General features: G+C 52.9%; 1 protein-coding gene across 2 annotated transcripts in view; it reads left to right on the forward strand.

Moving 5' to 3' along the window:
• KSR2 (kinase suppressor of ras 2) overlaps window positions 1-22315 on the forward strand; it is a 166895-nt gene that overhangs the window by 75629 nt on the left and 68951 nt on the right. For both annotated transcript variants that reach the window (XM_087828699.1, XM_087828698.1), the window contains exon 5: window positions 11819-12003. In XM_087828699.1, the coding sequence (XP_087684825.1) occupies window positions 11819-12003 (185 nt within the window). The remainder of the gene's footprint in view (window positions 1-11818; window positions 12004-22315) is intronic.

The following is a 22315-nucleotide window of genomic DNA, read 5'->3' on the forward strand; positions in this document are numbered from 1 at the left end:
CGGAAGCTGGGAGAGACATGGGAGGATCCCTCGCTAGAGCCTTCGTGGGGAGTGTGGACCTGCCAACACCTCGATTTTAGACTTTCAGCCTCTAGAGTTGAGAGAAAATAAATTTCTGTTGTTTTAAAGCCACCCAGTTTGTGGGAGTTGGTTCCAGCCACCCAAGGAAACCAATACCTGTGGTCAGAATATCCACCTTGCTCAGAAATAGCAATAGCTGCCCTGGCCGGTGTGGATCCATGGTTAGAGCGTCGGCCCCGCACACCAAAGGGTCGCGGGTTCGATTCCCGGTCAAGGGCACGCACCTGGGTTGCAAGTTCGATCGCCGGCCCCGGTCAGGGCGCACGCAGGAGGCAACTAATAATAGATGTGTGTCTCTTACATCAGTGTTTCCCTCTCTCTCTCTCTCTCTCTTCCACTCTCTCTAAAAATCAGTGGAAAAAAATATCCTCGGGTGAAGATTAGCAACAACAAAAAGAAATAGCAACAGCTGACATGCATAGTGCACCTAGAGGCACCGAGGGGCTTCCGTGCAGTATCTCATGTGATCTTCGCAATGGCCCGGGAGCTAAATGCTCTGAGATCAGCGGCAATTGCATTCTTTCGGCTTTGCCCGGTCCCCTGTCCCCTTCCACTCGCCCGCTCGCTGGAGTCGCCGGTGGGTGGGAGGCGTCCCCGGTGGCCGCGGCTGTTTGGAGAGCCGCGTTTCACCCACTGAGCACAACTGGCGTGCAAGATCTCTCCGGGGCACCCGCGGCTCAGGAAGCGTTCACCGCGAAGGCACGGATATGAATTCCCTCCATCCGTGAACACGGAATGTCCTTGAAGTCACACAGTCCCCAAGGTTGTAGGTCTTCTATTGGAACCCCATGGGAAGCAGGGCAGACGTGAAATAATGCCCCGAAATGAGCCGCAGCTCTTACCCAGAAGTTGCCCCAAACGCCTCCTGTTTATGTGAATGCACCTGGTGGTAGAATGTGCTGTTTGGCCCCTTTGCAGTTTCTTTGCAGAGTAGAGAGACCAACTGATTTCACCCCATTTTATTTACTCGGCACGGAGCGGGGTGATTTCAGTGCTGGCGAATGTCGACCCTGTGCGCTCGGTTTGGGAGATAGACGCCCCGGCAGTGCGGGTCTGCAAGAGCCTGATATTTTCGGGGTCTGTTTGCATTCGTTTCCTTTGGCCTCTGACCCTGCTCTCTGGGAAGCCTCCTGGGCAGCTGTGCGTGTTTGATCCATTCAGGCCTAGCCTGGGACATACCAGTGGTTTTTCAGCGAGAAGGTGGAATTGCCTTTTAAGAACTTCACGGTGCAATTCTTTGCTGTTTTTGTCGTGGCTATCGCCTGGGGATCAGTGTCAGGAAGCGTAAGCCGGCCACGGAATGGCCTTGGTGTGGGGTTCTGGACACCTCCCCCCCCCCACCTAGTGCCCGGGGCCACAGGCAAGTGAGGGGCTCACGGAGCAGCGTTTAAGGAGCCGTTCACTCCCGGGTGGGGCAGGTGTCTGAGAATCAGCACTGCCTTAAATCCTGTGCCCTGGGCGCCTGGCTCCTCTCACCCTAGTCCCGGCCTCCCCAGCACCCTGTTGCTGCTCCAGAAGTTTGCCAAAAGGACAGATTCATTCCTGCTCTACAGGTGAGGAAGGGAGACTAAGAGAGGTTAGATAACTCGCCCAAGATCTGGCACCTGGCGGATCCTGATTTTGTGATTCGAGCCCTGGCCCGGCTCCAGAGCCTTCTCCCCTCTCTCTCCCTGCCCCCTCCAGGCCCCTTCACTCCCCGGCTGCCTTTTCATAGGGCGCTGATGACTTGGAGTTCGGAGAGAGTGAGACAGAAACAAGTCCATTGCTGGAAACCTGTCCTTTCTCCCTGCGTCTCCACCGGCGCCTTCACTAAAGAGATTAGGCAGCCTCGCTGAAACGGGACAGCCGGTCAGCCGCAGAGCTGGGTCCTGAATTTCACCGCTACTCCCAAGCCCGGACCCCGAATGACTTCGAGACCCAGCCACACTAGGATATGGGTCACCCCTTCTCACAAGAGAGAACCCCGCGGTGCAGAGGAGCGAATTCCAGGTTCAGCTGACTCCAGTCTGCGCTTTTCTTGGCGTCCGCTGCAAAACTTAGCTGTCGGCCCAGCTCAGGTTATTGATTCTAAGGCGGTGATGGTGACGATGCCTCTGGAAGTTTGTGCAAGCTGTGCTCCTGAGCAGCCCGCTCCCGTCGGGGGTTCGCCGTCCACTGGTTTTCTTATGGGGCAGAGAATGTGTTGACCGCGGGTGGAGCGGGACCCGGCCGCCTCCCCAGGTGGCCGACGGCGCTTTGCTGAACTTAGCAGACCCGGGGTTCACAGCTCCTCCGCTAATGGTCCCAAACTTGGCATTTGCTTTCGGTACTTGGGGAGCCCTGAACCTCTAATTAAATTGCATCTGAGCAGGTGGGGAGCACACAGCTAGACGAGACCTGTGACAGCTGTGGAGGCGGAAGAGACCAGACTCTCCCAGCTGGTGGCTTCTCTCACTGTGTGGCTGTCAGCTCACCGCCCCCCCCGCCCCCCAGCTCAGCCTCTTTTCCCGGGGAATGGCCCTCGCTTTAGTCTTAAAGAGAAGCAGTTTCCTCTCCATGTGTCTCTCTCTCTCTCCCCTTTCCCCCCACAGGACCCTCCTCCCCGTGTCACCCCTCCATTATCAGAGGGTAAAAGATCTGCTTTTAAAAATTATAATAAAATACATAGAACATCAACTTTGTCATTTGAACCATTTTTAGGGGCCTGAAGTACATTAAACGTGATTCTGAGGCCAGCACTACGTCCATCTCTAGAACGTTTTCCATCTTCCCAAACCGAAACTGTCCCCATTTAAACACTTACCCCGTCCCATTTTCCCTCCCCCAGCCCCTGGGCACTGCCATTCTACCTCCCGCCTCTGTGACTTTCACTGTTCTAAGTACCTCGTATAAGTGCAATCATATAAGATTTGTCCTTTAGTGACTTTCGAATTTCCCTCAACATAGTGTCTTTGAGTTCATCCACATTGCAGCCTGTGTCAGAATTTCCTTCCTTTTAAGGTTGACTAATATCCCCGGGTGCGGATTTGCCACAATTTGGTTGTCCATCCGTCCATGGATGGGCGTTTGGGCTGCTTCTGCCTTGTGACTATCGGGAACGATGCTGCTGTGAACATGCACGTACGTGGATTTGTTTGAGAGTTTTAATTCTTTCAGGTGTGCAGCTAGGCGTGGATGGGGTTACTGTGTCACGTGGTAATTCTCTTTAACTTCTTGAAGAAGCGCTCATTTTCCCCAAAGCAACTACACCATTTTACAGCGTGCGAGGGTTCCCGTTCCCCGCGCCCTCCACACGCGCCCCGGCCGGGGCTGAGCCCGCAACCGAGGTACGTGCCCTTGGCTGGAATCGAACCCAGGACCCTCCAGTTCGTGGACCCGCTCTAACCACTGAGCCAAACCGGCCAGGGCTCGGCACTTACTTTATTTTTTGCATTATCGCTACCCTAATGGGTGTGCTGTAGTATCTCACTGTGGTTTCCATTTTCATTTTTTCACTAATGACTGATGCTGTTCAGCCTCTTTTGTGTGCCTGCTGTCTGCCACTTGTGTCTCTTCTTTGGAGAGATACCAGTTCAAGTCTCTTGCCCAGTTTTTCATCGGGTTGGTTGTCTTTTTGTTCCGTACTCCCCGCATTTGTCATCTCTCCTTCTGTGGGGCCCCCACCAGCCTGACTGCAGCAGCGACAACCTGCAGGAGTGAAGGAGCAGACCTGAGACTAGCCAGGTCTGGGCAGAATGCCACCCCTGTGGGCCTTGGGGCAAGCGGCTTCCGTTCTCTGTGCCTCAGTTTCCTCCTCTGTACAATGGGGACATGATCGTCTACCTCCCACGTGAGCTCTGAAGATTGGAGGCAATGTTGGGGAAACGTTTATCCCAGCGCCCAGTCTGGGAAGGTCCCCGAGAGACAGTAAAATTTATTAGTTTGATTTTCACTCCTGCTCCTTGATTAAATTTGCAGCTCACGGCTCGGCCAGTGACATCCTGCCTTGCTGGATGCCTCCGCATCCACGAGAGAGCGGGGATGGACGCTGTAGACGGTGATGGAGACAGCCACGCAGCTCAGGATCTGTGCCGAGGCAAACGGGGGGCAGGAGGGGCCCTTTTGGAGCATCTGGATGTGACAGCTCTGTCTGCACCCAGCGTGGCCTTTGGTGGGCGGCTGTCTGTCTCCGTCAACCTGCCCAACCTGATGCATAATTCATCCCGATGCTGATGGGCAGGTGCATTTGCATTTTGGGGCAGAAGAGGGGAGGGAGCCTCTCTCTTATCCAGTTTCCCAGGTGCCTGTGGAGCCAGGTGAGGCCCATGGCTCCGTGGCCACCCCTGCAGTCTTTCTTTGCAGCAGTAAGACTCTAAAGATCTAGGGATTTGTACTTGACGTTACCACCCCCACCACCCCCCGCCCCGGGCTGCTAGTTGAGATGCCAATTAGCCTTGATTCCAGGGCACCATGGAACAAAGTGCCCAGAAAAATGCAACAATTTTCTTCCGACTTTAAAAGTTCACCCGCACAGCTTCCCGTTTCTCCTCGCACCCCTTTTCAAAAATACACCCCTGATTCTTTTGAAAGTGGCCTTGGCTGCATTGCCCCCTGCCCGCGTCAGGCTCCCCCTGAAGCCCTGTTCCTATTTGGGGGCGAAGGTTTGTAGATTTTCCTCCGCATCCGAATCTGTGGGCCTGTGGTTGGAAAACACCGTGTGGCATTTATAGATGCAGTTTCCTTGGAGATGGGAACATCTGCCTGCGGATCTGGGAACCTGCGGGGACTGGGAAACAGATCTCTCTACCCTGAGCAGAAGCCATCAGCCCCCTCTGTCTCTGTTTTCTGAGCCAGCAACGTGCCACAGAGCGAGACCCCTTTGATGTGATAATGTGAGAATGAGAACTGATTTTTTTTTTTAAAGATCAGTGCCATTTCATTAACCTGTGTGCTGGCAACAATTAGTTCAAGACATTTAAGCGAGTAACATGGCCACATTCCCTTTATACGTGCTCCAGTCATGGGCTCAGGACAGCATTGAATTGTTAGTTTTCCAGGTTAATAGAGAGAGGCTGGGTTTTATTTATTCTTTCAGCAACTGCTTCTTGAGCTTCAACTGTGTGTCCAGTGTGTCCTGGATGCCAGGAATAGAGCAGTTAACAAAGCTGCCGTGAGCCCACACTCCTGGAGTTGATACTTTTTTATTTTATTTTATTTTATTTTATTTTATTTTTATTTTATTTTATTATTTTAATTTTTCCAATTAGTTTACATTCAATACTATTTTGCATTAGTGTCAGGTGTACGGCGTCCTGGTGAGACAATCATAATTTACAGAGTGGTTCCCTGATATTTTCAGTACCCGCCTGGCACCTTGCATAGTTATCACAATATTATTGACTGAGTTTCCTATGCTGTACTTTATATCCCTGGGACTATTTTGTAACCACCAAGCTGTTCTTAATCCCTTCACCTTTTCACCCAGCCCCCGCCCCCCGGCAACCCTCAGTCTGATTGGAGTTGATATTTTGGACCAATGGTTAGAAAACCATGGCCCATGGCCAAAGGTAGCCCACTGCCTGTTTTTGTAAATAAAGTTTTATTGATATACACTCTTCCCTTCTTCCTTCCCTCCCTCCTTGCTTTTTTCTTCCTTACAAATTATACATACATTGTACTCGTGGTAGGCACTGTCGCTATAAAACGATCCACACACATAGTCAGATATGGAGGTTCCCCCAACCCCCTCCCTTCCACTCTCTCTCTCAGCGGAAACCGTGCCAGTTCTCTTTCCATGACCTTAAATACATCACAGGACTATATAGTAAGTCTGTTCACACATTGTGTAGATGTACTTATACATACTAACATTTATATATATATATATATATTTATATTTGTATAGATGAGATCATACAATATGTATTGGTTGACAGTGAGTTTTCTTCCAAGATCAATGTGTTTTGGAGATTTTTCTGCTCATGTAGAACAGGAGTCGGGAAGCCATGCCCTCCGCCCCCCTGCCCCCCAAAGCTGGCCCACTTCTTGTTTTTGTAAATAAAGTTTTATTGGAACGCAAAGCCACGCCCACGTGTTTATGGATTGCCTGGATGGCTCTTGCGATTCAGTGGCAGAGCCGAGCAGTTGCGATGGAGACTGCATGGCCTGAAAAAACCTGTCATGCGGACTGTGGCCCTTTGCGGAAAAACTTGTCAACCGTGGCTTTGGAGCCACCTCACTGCACAGTGTCTAAAGCAGGCTCGCGCCCTGTGCTATTAAATCAGCCCCTTATGAAGACGTCTCCTGCTTTGCCCTCCCTCCACGCCCCAGTGCGGACCCGCTAAACGGGGCCGTCCCTGGGGGGCCTTGGTGTTGGCTTTCCTGATGGCACCTGAGCTGCAATGCTCGCAGCAAGACAGGCCACTAGCTAAGATATTTAAACGCGTGGGTCCAGCTGAGCAAGAACAACTACTGGACGAGTGTGTTGTTATAATTTCCAGTGGGCCCACCCTCTCTATTATTCGATTCCAAACGAGCACATTGTATAACGAGGCACCGCTGGAGGCAAAAGCTGAGAGCAGGTCGAAGGCCTTGGTTGGAAAAAACCATGACGCTGATTTCAGGCAACAGCTCTTCAAACCCCCATGGAGACAGAGGTCCAGGCTTTCTTCCCGGAGTCACTGCCCGACAGCCACGAGTGACTTATTGGAAATTCCGCGCCGCTGGGATCACCCCAGTTGCCGCTTTGCTGCGCTCCCTGCCCGGCCGGTGCTGACGCGTCTGCCCCGCGGAGGACGCGCGGGCGGAGGGTCTGCAGAGGTTATCCCGCCGCCTGAGCGAGAGGCTGTGACCTGCCCAAGGTCACGCCGTAAGTCTGCAGGAAGGGGAGACACGTCACCGGGAGGGCCCTGAGCTTTTAAGGGTGATCTGCTCTCAGCCCTCATTTTACAAGTGAGGAAACTAAGAGCAGCCGAGGTTCAGCGACTGGCCCGGGGTGCCCAGCCAGCCCCAGTGTCGTCTGAGTCCGTCCCCAGGTCCTCGACAGCTGGTAGATGTTATTGTCTGTCTGGGGGGCTATGGTGGACGCATCTCTGTGTTTCTCGTAGAATTTCCAGATTGAAATATTGCCTCTTCAGCCATGTCCATAAGGACTCACTCTCAGTAATTTTTCCCCAGCGTAAGGGAAGCTCTGTGAAGTATTCCGTAGTGGCAAAATCTCAGCGTTTACCTGAGTAAATATTCCCGGCTGACCTGCTTGCAGAGAGAAAGCCCTTTGCTGGCTCACCACCTGAATGACAATCGTCTGCATTTGCTTAGGGTGCTGACCCCAGATGCATCCATGTGGAGATGCCGGCGGGGTGAGAATTGAAATGGCAGCGAGCGTCCTTGCCCAGGTGTGCCAAGCAGCAGAACCAGGTCCTGGGGAGGCTGCAATAGATTTTAAGACGAAGAGCATGGGGGTCAAGACAGAGCCAAGGTCAAAGCCTCGCTCTGCCCCTTACACACCCCTTGGGATGCCACCAACCCTGTGTTTCTTCATCTGGAGGTGACAATCCCCATCTGGAAGAGCTGAATGAGCTAATGCCTATAAGATGCTCAGCACAAGGCCAGGCACATAGTGAGAGCTCAATGAATGGCAGCTGTCACAATTAGAACCAAGATATGTGGAGCAGAGAGGGACAGAGACCACTTAGCAAATCCCTGCTCCTGACCAGAGGGAAAACCAGCCTCATAGCCCGAGGTGACTTGCTAAGTAATGACAGAGCCTCCTGCTTCCCCACCGGGCCATCTTATCAACTCAACACTTGGCTTCCCTCGGGGTCACCTTGGGTGTCATGGGCTGAGAGTAACGATGCTGCCAGTTTCCCCTTCCCGGCCCTTCTCCCTCTCTCTTCTTTAGGGTTCCTGACTTTAGGGGATGTTTGTGAGTTAGGGGGAGGCCCAGAGAAGCGGGGAGAAGCTAGCCCAGGCCAGCACTTACTGGGCTGACCATGTCCCACTGGCCCCCCAGGGAGATAGCAAGAGCAGACCCCCGTGCCAGTTTATCTTGGAAATTGTTCTTTTCTTCAGGGAAGGAAACCTAAAAGAAAACATCCAGCCGCATGCTCGGGAAATCTCTGCCCAAAATCAGTCACCCTTTTTAATAATGAAGGCTGTCACGAGCCCTGGTTCAGTCGGAAATGATGGCCTGTGTAAATATTTGCTCTGTAACTGATTTATGGGTCGGGGAACAAAAAAATAAGATTAGTCGCTAATCACAGGGAGGCAGGAAAATCAGCACTGCCCGGACACTGGCACAGAGCAGGCCTGGAAGGCAGAGTCGAGCGAGGGTGGCTGTCTGGGTGAGCTCAGATGTGGGGGGAGGCTGGGCCAGGCCCGGCCACCCTGTTCGCCTGGAGAGGAGGGGGGGCGGGGGCAGAGCAGTGAATGACCTTGCCCTGCAATGCCGGGGTCAGGGATTGTTAGGACAGCGATATCCAAAAGGGGTTTCAGCAAGGATGGGAATGTTTTATTTTCCACCAGGTCCATGCCGGTAACCACTAGCCACGTGTGACCTCTGAGCATTTAAATTACGGCGATTGTGACTGATGCACAGAATTTAAAATTTTCTCTTCCTTAAATTAACTTAAGTTTTAGTAGCCACGTGTGGCTCTGGCCGCTGCATAGAACAGCATGCATTTAGGCAAAGGGCTTCCCAGTTACCACTGACGGATATGGCCCATGTCCAGCCCCGGCGATTCGGGCCGCTGTGACTGGGCTGTGCGGAGGGAGGCAGAGTGTTCATTATTTAGACACAAAAGGTCAAGAGAGAAGCTGTCACTAGAGGGGAAATAAATCCCAGACTCTGGCTCTTTTTAGGGTTTTGTTTTCTCCATTAACATCTGAGGACGAGGGAGCCTGGAGCAGGAACTGGCAAACTTTTGGTAAAGGGCAAGAGGATGAATATTTTTGCCTTTGAGAGTCTGCGTTGCAACCAACTCGGCTGTCGTCAAGCAAATGTCAGAGACAGTGTGTAAATAGCTGGGCACGGCTGTGTTCCAATAAAACTTTATTTACAAGAACAGGCCAAGGGCTGGCTTTGGCCCAGGGCTGGCCCATAGTTTGCCAACCCCGAGGCTAGAATTATCTGTGTCTGGAGCTGCCCAGTTCAAACCAGCAGAACAAATGCTTGCCTTTTGCCCACTGGGATGGGGCATGAGACAGCATGGCCCACTCGCTTCCAGTGAATGACAGTTTCTGGTTGGGTCACACCAACCAGCTAGCAGGTGTCAGTGGAGCAGACCCCTTGCCTTGTGGCCAGATCTGGGCTGGTGCAGAAATGATACACGGCGGGACTGTGTCTCCTCTTTTCCGTTTATGCCCGCAGTGCCCAACACCGGGCGTTGCACTTAGAGTGTCAGGGTTGGCATGTGCCAAATTTGCAACCAGGGCGGTCAGTGCGGGGTAGGGCGGGTGACACTGAATCCAACAGAGCTCGACTCCACGGTCCGGCTGGAAAAGGGGCAGACTCAGAAGGGAAGCATCTGGGGTGGAGTCCAGGTGGATACACAGCTCGGGGACAGGGCCTTCTGGTGGGACCTGCACTTGAATTTACTTAACATTTTTTTCAACCAGCACCTTCTCCTGCTCCTGTCTTTCCTCCCTCACCTCCTTCCTGCTTTCTCTTCTGCTTTCTCTTCTCAGTGTATTTTACACAAAGCTGTATACCGGGAAATAATCGCGATGAAATTGTGTAGTTGATGGGAAAGCTTATTTTTCAGATTTTAGCTGTTAAAATACACAGATGTCATTCACGTGTCATCTGGACCCGTCGCAGGCTCCTCCGCACCTGTCGAAGGCAGCTCGAGACGCGAGCTTTGGCTTCTGCGTTCTGATGGGGTCATCTGTGCCCCTTTCCCTCAGGGCCCCGGTTGATTAATGCCATACTTGGAGTGTGCTCAAGCCAGAAATGAGGGTTGTCACCTGTGGCCAAGGAGCAGCGTGGCCTCTCGTTAAATACGCTCCCAGTGTTCGGTTTACCAGGCCCTGGTTTTTTCAAGCCGCCCCCTTCCCTGGAATCGCAGCAGCTGAGTCGAGGGTCCGTGTGTACCCCGGGCCCCTCCCTTTTCACCCAAGAACTGGTGCTGTTCTTTGGTTTGGAAGAGGGTCTCTCCCGGAGCCTCCTCCTAGGTGATCAGACAGGCCAACTGCAAGGGCCCCGTTGGAGAGGGTGGGACAGCTCGCTCGGCCACGTGTAAGACGGGATGGGGGTGTCATTTTTTTCCTGTTTGGGGAAACGGTCCTGGATTAGCTCGCGGCCCTGCCCGGGGTGGCGTGGGAGACTGTGAGCTCACGCCTGTCCTCCCACCGCGCCTGCGAGGAACTTGTCTGTTCCCAGCTCTGTCATTTCCTCCCAATTGGCTGGGCCAGACGCTCCAGACACTGTTAATGAGACGCTGAGGGATCTGGCCGGGTGGTGGCTCTTGAGTTCAAGGGGACACAACCCCACACTCAAGAGGCCACGTGAGCCGGTGGCTCTGCTTAAGTCAAAGACCAGCGGACCTCTGGAATGGAAGTGGAACGGTATTCCAGGCAGTGGGAACAGCATGAGCAAAGGGTTGGGGGTGAGAAACGGGGGGATGGGGAGGGCCGCAGGGACGAAACATGGAGAATTAAAATCAGGCGACGTGCAGCGAGTGGGGCTGTCCGCGCAGGCACTGCGAGGGGGTGACTCTGCAGGCACCCCTGAACCCCTTAAAATTGAGGAGCAGCAGCAGGCCGCCTGGAGAGGGCGACTTTTGGGGCCACTTGTGCGGGAGGCCTCAGACCTCAGTCTTAAATGAACACACCTTGCTAGGTGCTCCACCCGGACCTCTGAAAATTTGCAAGGAGGGTTCCCTTTGGCCACAAGAGGGCGCCCAACCCCAGGCCAGATGCGAGTGGGGTGTCGTGGGGGGTCTGGAGGAGAGCCCCGGGGAGCTTTGGATGCCATTTCAAACCAAACTTCATAAACGGATTACCTAAGCTCTTTGGGAAGCGGGGAATTGTTTCCAAACCAGCTTGAGAGGTTCGTTCTATTCAGCTGGTGCCAAGGGGCTGAGAGACCCAACAACGGAAACAACAGGTTCCTGGCCTCCAGGAGCCCCCAGTGGAGTGTGGAAGACAGAGGATTTGGATGCGACGTGATTAAGTGCCAGAGTCTCAATCCAGATCGGTCCCTGAATAAGCATTTCACGAGCACCTACTGTGTGCCGGGCTTTGTGCTCCTTGCCGAGGGCAGAGAAAAAGGAACAACACAGAATCACTGCCCTCAGAGACCCCCAGTCCACTTGGGAGATAAAAACTGAAAGAATGAATTTGGGGAAATAGGCAAGCACAGCCACAGAGATACAGAGAGAATATTTTAGGAGAAATAGCCAACCCAGGCTAGAGGGGAAAAGGGAGTATCGGGGGAAGGCTTCTTAGGAGGAACATAGCCAACCCTGGCTGGGAGGGATTGGGGTATCATGGAAGGCTTCCTGGAGGAGAGGGCACCGGAGACAAGTCATAAAAGATAGATGGAGATTAAGGCAAAGAAGGGGATGGTACTCCAGGCAACGGGGACAGCATAGCAGAGGATTAAGGGTGAGAAACAGCACAGAATAGCGGCCGGAGTGCAGTGAGAGGGCGATGGGGAGGGCCTCAGGGCCAGGTCAAGGTGGGCGTGGGTGCTGGGCGCCAGGCTGAGGAGATCGCGTCTCCCTGCTCTCACTGCTGTGCGCACACATCCATTTACCTCTCCTCTCCGTCTCCCTCCCAGAGCCAAGAAGAAGAGCAAGCCCTTGAACCTCAAGATCCACAGCAGCGTGGGCAGCTGCGAGAACATCCCGGCCCAGCAGCGCTCTCCGCTGCTGTGCGAGCGCTCCCTCCGCTCCTTCTTCGTGGGACACGGGCCTTTCCTGCCCTCCACCCCTCCCGTCCACACCGAGGCCAACTTCTCCTCAAGTAAGTCACCTGTCCAGGTGCAGGCTCTCTTTCCCTTTTCTGCTTGGGTGACAACGCTCTCGAAGGGCTCGCTGAGCCAGCCACCTCCCCCCTGCGCCACAGGCGCCCCCGCGAGTGGTTCCCAAGGGAAGGGGGCGTCGCTGGCCCTCCCGAGGGTGGCTGGCTGTTGTCGCTGGCCCCGCAGGTGTGTAGGGATGACAGGGAAGCGGGGCGTTCAGGGACGGAAACATCAGCTTGTCCTCCTGCTTCTCAGCTGCCCGTCACAGGCTTTTTCTCTCTCCGCTGTGGATAAGGCTTCTGTGATTATGTTTCGTAATTTTCCCCCGCCACGCAGGTCAACGCAGCATAACCTTTCCGTCTCCGAGATGTATTGGGGTTCATGCTGGGCCGAGCGTGGCCCGGGGCGGCTTACATTCTGCCCCCGCGGATTCTGCCGCAAATAAAGTTGTTATTACTCAGGGCGGAAATGGAACTTTCTGAGGTCTGAGGAGGCATTTAATCTTCTCTGCCAGGGGCCCAGACGTGTTCAGAGGGGGAGCCCCTGAAAGAAACCCAGCCAGTCCTCCGTCCAAGGCAAGAGCTTTTGTTGACTGGGAACCCGGGAGGAGCGGGGCTTCGGAGGAGATAACCCCAGGCCCTTAACACAGTCACAGGGCGTCCGTGTTGTGTTGCCGCTCTGACCGATGCTAGGTCATGTTTACTGAGCACCGGGACTTGCTAATTATGACGATCGTCAAGCACCAGTACTTGCTAAACCACGTGCATGGTCTCATTTCATTCTTGGAGTGACCCATGGTGTCGATGGATTATTCCCATTGTACAGATGATGAAACTGAGGCTGAGGGACGGCAGAGAACTTGCCCAAAGTCACACTCTATCGAGTAGTCGAGCCGGAATTTGCATGTGGTTCTTTCTTACTCCTGAGTACGTGAACTAATCATCATGTGTGACTTGATCCCCAGGACCCCTCAAGTATCCGCAGGGACCCCTTTCTCTAAATGTGGGGTTCTACTCTTTACACAAGACTTTTACCACCTGTTTTTTGGAGAGGCCGTGGGCACTTTAAGAATTTGATGAAGCCCATTAATTCTCTGGAAAGCGGCACGTGGAACAAACATCCAACACACGTGTCCGGTGTCAAGACCGTTGGGTTCAGAAGCTCGGCCTTAGCCCAGCTGGGCGGGGGGCCGGGGGTGGGGGTGGGGGTGGGGGTGGGGGGGGACTCAGTTTCCAGTCCACAAATGTGGAGCCCGCATCCACTGTGGGAGTCAGGAGACCCGTGTGGACGTCAGTCAGGAGAAGTTCCAGAGCCTGACTTGTGTTTGTGCCCAGGGGGTGCAGGCCCTGGCTCAAGCAAACCAAAATAGCACCCGAGACCCACGTCAGCGCCAGAAAGCCAATTTATCAATTTGTCAGGAGGAATCACTGTCAGGGAGACCAGACGTGCTCCCTGACCGTGGCAGTCACGTGGCAGGCAAAGGGTGGCTGCGTGAGCTGGGATGAGGAACACGTGATGACGTCATGAATGAGCGATGGCAGCTGGGCAGGGGAGGCAGGGCGTCCTGGCCCTGCAGGGAGACGCCTGGGTTCAAGTCCCAGCTCTCTTACTTTTGGGCCCTGTGCCTGACCTTGAGCAAGTTAAGAGCCTCGTTGAGACTCAGTTTCCTCACCTGTAAAACGGGGAAAACAGTAGACCCATCGATGTTTGCGAGGATTAGATGAGCTTGTGTAGGTCGAGTTGCCTGCACCATGCTGGGCACACAGTAAGTGCTTAATAAACACCACCTGATGCTGTGATATTTTCAGTCCCCTTTCCCTAGCAGCATTCCATCTTCTAGCTCCATGATTCATTCCGAGGCTGTGGCTAAATGCTTTTCAGCTGATCTTCCCACTTTTGCATGGTCCTGGAATTTTCCTTGGCGTGAGGCTTGGCGGCTGCCTTCAGTAGCCACCTCCGTCTTCGGCCATCGCCATCCTGCGGGTCGGCGTCAGCAGGGCCACCTCTGAGGGCTTGGTCACAGCTGTGTGCTTTAGCTCTGGCCAGAGAGGAATCACCTGTAGCTTGTTTTATAAAAACACCATGGGCTTGCACATTTAGACCCCTCCTCGTGCTGAAGGGAGCTTTGCGAGGGTTCGCCGTGGCTCCCAGCTTTTGCATCTACCCTGGTCTCCATCAGAGAGAAGCAGCTCCTCTGTTTGCCCCTGGGCGGGGGGCAGAGTCCTTAATTAAAATCAGCTCTCGGCACTAAGTGGCCCTGGAAGCACGGTTGCCTCTTTGGACGGTGCTGGTCCTTGGATGCAGGGGAGTCGCCCTTGATCTCTGAAAGGGGGAAAAGAGCATTGGCGTCTCACTGGGACAGTGAGTGTGTCACCCAGATAGCAGCTGGACCCCACGGACCAGTCCCATTTCCCTTGACCCTAACAAGTAACAGCATGAGGCAGCCTGGTGGCACAGGCCCCAGAGCTGGATCTGGGAAGCTGTCTCTTGGAGTCTCGGTGATGCCACCAGTGGCCTGTGTGGTCACTGCCCCTGCCGTGTCACAGCTAAGGCTGACCACGCTCTTTGAGGCAGGCATTGCTATTCCCATTTTACAAATAAGGAGACAGGCTCGAAGGTGAAGGATGGTTGCCTGTGTGGTAGCTTTTGAACCCAGGTCTGACTCTAGCGTCACTTTCATGCCGTGAGCTCCTGTCTCTCTCAGGGTCTCAGTTTCCCCAGTTGGACAAGAAGAGACTCTATGAGGGTCTGTTTCAGAGCTTAGAAACTCCGTGATCCTAAGGCTTTCCCAGGGAGCTTTCCCTGGGCACCTCTTTTAATTCACTTAGAAAGCTGGTTTTGGAGACTCCAGGCGGGGTGTTGGGAAAACAAAGCCGAGGAAATGGGGGGGGGGGTGTGTGTGGAGAGAGTTCACGGAACTGGCCCGAGGTCCCGAGGTCAGGAAGGAGGTGGAGTCTGCGCTCATTTCGAACCCACCACCCTACAGGATCCTGCGGAATGAGACCGCAGAGCCGTCCTCACGGGGGCCAGCTTGCTCTCCAAGCAGGGACCTTGGTCACATCGTCTCGCTTGCTCGTCGGGAGGTTGTGCTGTGGGGACAGGCTGGCACCCACGCTGGCTCTCCAGTCCTCCCCCCCCCCGGGACTCCCGTGTTGAAATTCAGAGCGTCCGCTGTCCCAGGTGGTGGCCATCCCCGGGGTGGCCTGGCAGCTGCAAGAGTGAGCTGCAGGCAGCTCCAGCTCCGGCTGCTCCCGCGCCCCGACGTCCCCGGTGGGAGATGAGGAATGACTGGCTCCTTCTACCCCCTGCAGTTTTCTGTGTGTTTCTTTATGAGCTGCCTGTGGGGGCCGAGCGCTCAGGGCAGCAGCCACCGAAGGGAACCAGTGACTGATGGTCCCCGGTCTTCCCCATCCTGGCCCTAATGACAGCAGCTGGAGTTCGGTGTGAGGCCCCCGTCTCATGACATGCTTGTCCTTCCCGCGGTGGCCCGGGAGATGGCCCGCCCTCACCTGGCCCGTCTCCCCCTGCCCTCTCCCCATCTCTTCTCCAAGCAGCTCCTGTCCTTTGTCCCTTGTCCCAGCAGACACCTGCCCCTGTGCCCAGGGCCTGGCCTGGCCTGGCGAGCCTGGGGCTGAGTCAGGAACCCGACTTGGGGCGGAAAGCAGCAGCAGGTAGCAATAAAGACTGATGATGCCTAACCGCCGACTCCCAAGAAAGCAGCCACCGGAAGGGTCATAAAGAAACTCGGGCTGGGGGTGATTATATAATGGGGTTTAATGAGGCTTGAGGCCAAGGTTCATTACCTGCTGGGAGAGCGGGGAGGGGTGGGAAGCGCGTGTGTCTCGACCGAAGTTTGCTGCCCGAAAGCCACGTTCTTGTCTCAGGAGCAGGAGAGATGCTGAGAAGATTGGGTCTGACCTCACTCAGTGGCGGCCATTCCAAGGGGAAAACGTATATATCGCTGGAGGGACCCGAAGAGCTTTTCTCCCCAAGAATGCTGCTTCCCACGCACCCACCCACCGCCAGCAGCCACAGAAAGCATCTGTGTTGCCTGGCATCGGGCTATGTTTTAGAAACCCAGGTGCCAGCAGGTCCCTGACATGTCCCGACTGTCTGCTGTTTGCCAGGCAGGCCCCGGTCTAAGTGGCATCGAAATATATACACCTGGAAACAGATCGCATGATACAGAAAGTTCGTAACGAGGAACATGGGTCCCTCGCACCACCCCTCTCCCAGTCCTGCGCTTACAAAGCCCTGTCTGCGCCTGGTTCTCCTGGCGATCGCGTCCACAAATTAAACCTGCTTGTACCAGGGCTTCCCAAAGCCGGCCCTGGACCAACAGTGACAGTGTCACCTTAGAACATGACTCTGGGGCTGTTGCAGATGCAATTAGTCAAGTTAGGTTCACACCGGAGGAGGGTGGGACCTTCACCCACTAGGACTGGCGTCCTCATGAGCAGAGAGGAGTTCAGACACGGAGACCTGCACTCCGGGAGAGCGTCCTGTGGCCATGGAGGCAGAGATTGCGGGGTGCAGCTGCGAGCCAAGGAGCTCCAGGGATTGACGGCCACCCCCGAAGCTAGAAGGGGCAAGGACGCGTTCATTCCCCCACGTCTCAGAGGGAGCCCGGCCCTGCCGACACCCTGACCGCTGGCCCCCCAAACTGCGAGAGAACACACTTCGGCTGTTCCGAGCCCCCCAAGTTGGGGTCAGAGCCGCCCTAGGACGCTCACACGTGTCTGTGCAGGGTCCGTCTCCAGCCCTGGGGGTTGCGAGGGCCGTGCGGTGAGTCAGTCTCCCGGTGATGCACAGTCGGCCTGGGAGCAAACTGGGTGCTTTTTGGGAAAACGACATGAAACCATCTCAGCTGTGAAATTGCTCGCCCATCAATGAGTTCGAGCGATCGCCTCGCTGATGGCCTCCCGGTGACCATAAAGAGTTAAGAGCTGCTTCCCAAAAAGGCCCCCTGGCTCCCTGGACGGCTGTTTGCCAGGGAAGAGAAGCTGGCCCGGCAGCCGGGGGCTCCGCGGAGGAGGGGTGGGGGCCGATTAGACACGGCGGCTGCCACCCGCCCTGCGGCATTGCCTGCGACACGGTGGGAACAGGCTCCTCCGGTGACGAAACCAAGTTCCCAGCCGAAAGACATTCCTCGGGACCCCCTTTGCTTACTGCTGTCACCCCACTTTCTGATTTAATAGTCAACGAGGCGAGACACGTCTTCAGTCACGAAGGGCCACCAGTCAGCTGTGCAGCACGGCGCGGGCGCTGGATGGATTTGGAACCACCTCCCACTGGGCTCTGCCATCCCTCGCGGCCCCGTTGGGCGGGTTAGTCAGCCTCTCCGGGACTCAGTTTCCCCATCTGGGAAGCGAGGATTCTTCTATGGACCCACAGCAGTGCGATAAAGATTAAACTGAAGAAGGGATGGGAAGAAGCTTCTAAAATGAAGAGCGGTGTCCCACGGGGAGGGATCGGGAAGGGTTCGAGGCCAGGCTGCAGAGGCTCGGGTGGAGCCCCCCTTCTCTGTTTGGAGGGTGCAGGGGGACGCACCCCTTGATCTGCTGGTGAGGACAGAGAAGGCTGGGAGACACGTTCCGCTGCAGCGGTGATCTCGGGCCCAGTGCTGTGATGGGCGTTTTTCTCACTGCTTTTCCTTTCCTATAACGTTTTTTTAAAAAAAATAGTGACTTCACATATACGCCTACGTGTGTATGTGCTATGATATGTATATATTTGCGATCCGTGTACACTTTAAGAACACTAGTAAAATTTTAGTACAGTATTTGTTTTAAAAATCAGGTGGGCAGACTATTGCCTGTTTTTGTTAATAACGTTTTATTCCGGATCCCAGCCGGGATTAGAGAGCGACAGAGGAGGCAAGCTCGTGGAAATGCAGGGCCGATTCCTGTCCTCACATAAAAGTTTGATCCGTCGCTCCTCATGGGTTTTCTGCATCCATTAAAAAAAAAAAAAGTTACGTTAAAATGTTTTTATCTCGACACTTGAGTGTTTTGGCCACTCCCTTAAATGTTGTGCCAGCGGCTAGTTGAGTTTTGCATGTTTTTGCACTTCATAAAAATGGGATCCGACTTCGCGTGTTCTGCTTTTAAAAAATGGAATATCCCGAGTTTGAGATTCATTCATTTTTATGCCGTCGCGTTCCGGTTTCCCCGACTCTGAGGTGCTCGCGTCTCCCCACAGCTCACCTCTGACCTGGGCTGCGCTTTGCCGCCCGCGGCACCTGCCGTCGCTGTCCGCCTGGGAGGGTGGGGCTGTAGTCGGCATTGCTCGTCCGTCCGGGGCACACAGACGTGGCTCTTCATACGGAGCCGCTTTTGGGGCTTTGTGCATTGTTGGTCTTACACGAGTTGAGTTGAACCGGAGTTTAAAAGGTCTTCAAAAATATTATACTATGGCTTGGCCTTGATGGAAACACCCGTCAATGCCTGTTGTCTGTTCAGAAAGGAATGAGAACAGAGCAGCGTGATGTATGGTAAAATAGGTCTAAATAAATCTAAGAGATTTTAAAATAATACTCAATTTAGAGTGTTAAGTATAAGAAAGCACTGTGTTATAGGCTAATTGGCAGGCCCTTTCTCTCTTAGTGGTTCATAAATTAATGACCTGACACTCCATGGCATCTTAAAAGTCAATGAAATACGGTGACATTCTCTTGGAGGTATAGACCACAATTATTGCATGCGTTCCTCCGCTGAGGGGCATTTGGGCTCTTTCCTGGTTTTTCACTTTGAAGCTTTTTTTTGACATTCTCCTGGTGCACTAGAGCATCCAGGACATTTTCCTAAACTTCTCGGGTGGTGCCAGTCGCTGGGGCGTTTGTTTAAAAATCCTGATTGCTGGGTCTCATCCTGAGCCTCTTGAATCGGCCTCTCTGGGGAGAAGTCTGGGAGTTCGTCCTAGAGACAAGTGCCCTTCTTGATTTTTTTTTTTTTAATCAGGAAAGCGTTGGAAAGACCGATCAAGGAAATATTCCTGGGAGGAGACCTGCTGGGTCTGAGAGTCTGCTCAAGAGTCATCGATTCTGACGTGCTTGGTGTTAGAATTTCAACATAGGAATTTTTGAGGGAGACACAATTCAGCCCATAGTATAATAGGATAATTATGTTATCCCATAATAGGATAAACCTATTATAAAATGAATCTCAGGGTCCTGGCCGGGTAGCTCAGTTGGTTAGAGTGTTGTCCCGATACCCCAAGGTTGCGGGTTCAATCCCTGGTCAGGGCACATACAAGAAAACCAATGATGCAGAAATAAGTGGAACAGCAAACTGATGTGTGTGTGTCTGTCTCTCTCCCTCCCTCCCTTCCTCTCTCTAAAATAATTTTTAAAAAAAGAGTCAAGTCATCAACCTGATGACATCCTATTTTTTTCAACTTTAGCACGTGGACACGAATAAGTCTTTGTGGTGGAGACCGTCCTGCGCATGGTAGGATATTAAGCAGCGTCACCGGCCTCTCCCCGTGAGATGCCAGTTAGCACCTCCGCCAACCCACACACATGTTTAAGAAACCGGGACGTCTGTAGACGTGGGCAGGGGTCCTCTGGGGGCGGGGGCGGGGGCAGAATCCCCCCCGGTTGGCTGAGCCCCGCTGGGCCAGATGATGTACAGTTCTTGCCGGGCTGGTTGCATCAATGTACGTGCTCACCAGCAAAGCAGAGGTGTTCCCACTGCTCCCCACTCTTGCCATCCGCATGCGGCCAGACCGTCGACTAATCTGCCGGGCTGGTGAGAATAACTTTTCCCCGATTGCTGACGAGGCCGAGGGTCTTTTCTCAAGTGGCCTCTCATGTTTCACCGTCCGTGAAATGTCGTTGGCTCATTTGATCTTTCTGGTGAGCTGTCCCTTTCTCTTACTGACTCTTAGGAACGAAAGAAAGAATATTCTCGGTTCTAATTCCTTCTATAAACGTGGCAAAAATATCGTCTATGGATTCGTGGCGTGTCTTTGCCTTTATTGTCTCTTTTGATGAACAGAAGTTTTTACCATGAATGTAGTCAAATGCATCATTCCTTTCCTTTATGGTTTTTGGCTTTTCAAAGTAATCTTGTTTAATAAATTCTTTCTGCCCTGAGGTTGTAAACATATTGTCCGATATATTCTTCCAAAAGGTTTAATTCATCTGGAATTGATTTTGGTGTATGGTATAAGGCGGAGTTCTACTCCCCTGCCCCCTCCAGTGGATAACCAGTCCCCAGCACCATTTATCAAATAACCTGTCCCCCATGGATCTGCCTGCCATGCTCACATGTCATTTATGAGGTGTCCAAATTCACTCAGAACTGTTCCTCTTTTTTCTACCCCTTTTCCACTGGTGGTCATCTTGTTTCTATGCATCAGTTTTTCTTTTTTTATATGTATCTGGATAATTTTTAAATTTTTGCTTTTATTTCCTTTTAAAAATCATTCTCTCTTAAGTGCAATGTGGAACCTGGAACAGAAAAGGGACATTCGTGAGCGAGCTAGTGAAATCCAAATAAAGCCTGGTGTTTACTTAATAACAATGTCCCAACATTGGTTTCTTTAAAAAAAAAAAAAAAAGTTTTTACTGATTTTAGAGCTCCTTGTGTCATTTCCCACGTGTGATGGAAGAGCCCAGAGGGTCAGCGTGGGCGCGGGCGAGCGGCCCCGGGGGGGCTGGAGGGTGGCGCGGGAACCGTGGCTGCGGCGAAGGCGCAGGGGCCCTGCCGGTGAAGGACGGTGGGACCGTCGCCTGCTGGGGCTGAATCGCCAGGCCCGGGGATTCGCACCCCAGGCAGCGGGCTCCGTGAGAAGTAAAGCCGCTTCCAGGCTGCTGGGAGATGGGAGGATTAGGATCCCAAGAAATGGTTGTGGGAGTGAGTCAGTGTCGGAGACAGGAGCTGCCAGGAAGATGCCATTTTCAAACTACGAGCCGACCTGAGGGCCAGGCCCCCGTGTAATGATTTCTGTGTTTGAAAATTTTTTTAGACTCTGATTTTCTGATTAAAAAACAAACATAACAACTTCATGATTTTTCTTTATGGTTCTCATTAATCTAGGTCTCCATAAAAAACATCTCGACTTGTATCAACATTTTTCATGCCTCATTATTTTCCTTCATCTGTATTCCAATATGCTAAATATTATGAGAATAAACCCAGATCATCTTTCGTGGGTGCCTTTCCGAAGCATACGAAGTGCTAATTAGCACCCGGAACCCAATGAAACCTCAGTGTCTCCGATGTTCTCACAAATAAGATGAAGCGAGTGACTTGAGGGCAGAATGGGGATAATCGTTATTTATCAAATGAGATGATACACAGAAAGTACTTTGAAGCCCCAAAGCACTATGCAGAATGTGAGCTGCGATTATCATTCATTAAACAAAATTCCAAAGTTTAAAAAAAAAAAAAATCATGAATGCCCTCATAAAACATTTATTTTTGAGCAGCAAAACAGCTTGCTGGTATACCCACAAAAAAAGTAATGGAGTGGCCAATGCATGCCTAGATTGCCGAGGGGACTAATATAGTGGAAAAGATTATTAACTAAAGGTCGGTCACATATCGGGGGTCACCTCCCAGGCTCCGGCAAGAGCAACAGAAGGTAGTTCCTATGACTCAGACTTGTCAGCAAGTTCTCGGAAGGCAGGGAGAGGAAAAGATTCAGTGTAGGCATCCCCCTAGTTCCCAACGAGGTATTCAAAACAAAACCTGAATATGTAGTCGGCCCCCACCCTCTGCAGATCCCTGTGGGAAGATTAGGAGGACGTCTAATCCAAGTCCCGATGCTAAGGAATTTTATTACGGAATTGGGAGGCAGAATAAAAAATGAGGCTAACAACACCGGCTCTGGAATCAGAGCCCGGGATTGTCTCACAACATCGCCGCTTATGAGCTGCATGCACTCAGGCAGGTTATTTAACCTGCCTGCGCCTCAGTCTTCCCCCCTGTAAAATGGGCTAATGACAGTGTCTACCTCGAAGGGTTTTAATGATATCAGCGCCTCAAGGGGTGGGTACGGAGCAGGGACTCAGTCATCGCATCCAAGTACATGTGCGTGGAGATAACACAGACCTTCTCTTGTAGTTTATAGCGTCATGCCGATGCCATCTTCCTGGGTTTGGCAACTATATAGGGACGGAGTAAATGAGTGGTTGCCTGGGGCCATGGGTGGGAACAGGGAGTGACTTCAAACGGGCCGGAGATGTCTTTGGGGGTGTCAGAAATGTCCTAAAACTGGATTGTGACGATGATCGCAAGTCTGTAAACTTACTGAAAAGTCACCAAACTGCACACGCAAAATGAGTGATTTTCACAGTGTGTACATTAT

This window comes from Miniopterus natalensis, chromosome 20 (assembly GCF_054644295.1).
Source record: "Miniopterus natalensis isolate mMinNat1 chromosome 20, mMinNat1.hap1, whole genome shotgun sequence".
NCBI lineage: Eukaryota > Metazoa > Chordata > Mammalia > Chiroptera > Miniopteridae > Miniopterus > Miniopterus natalensis.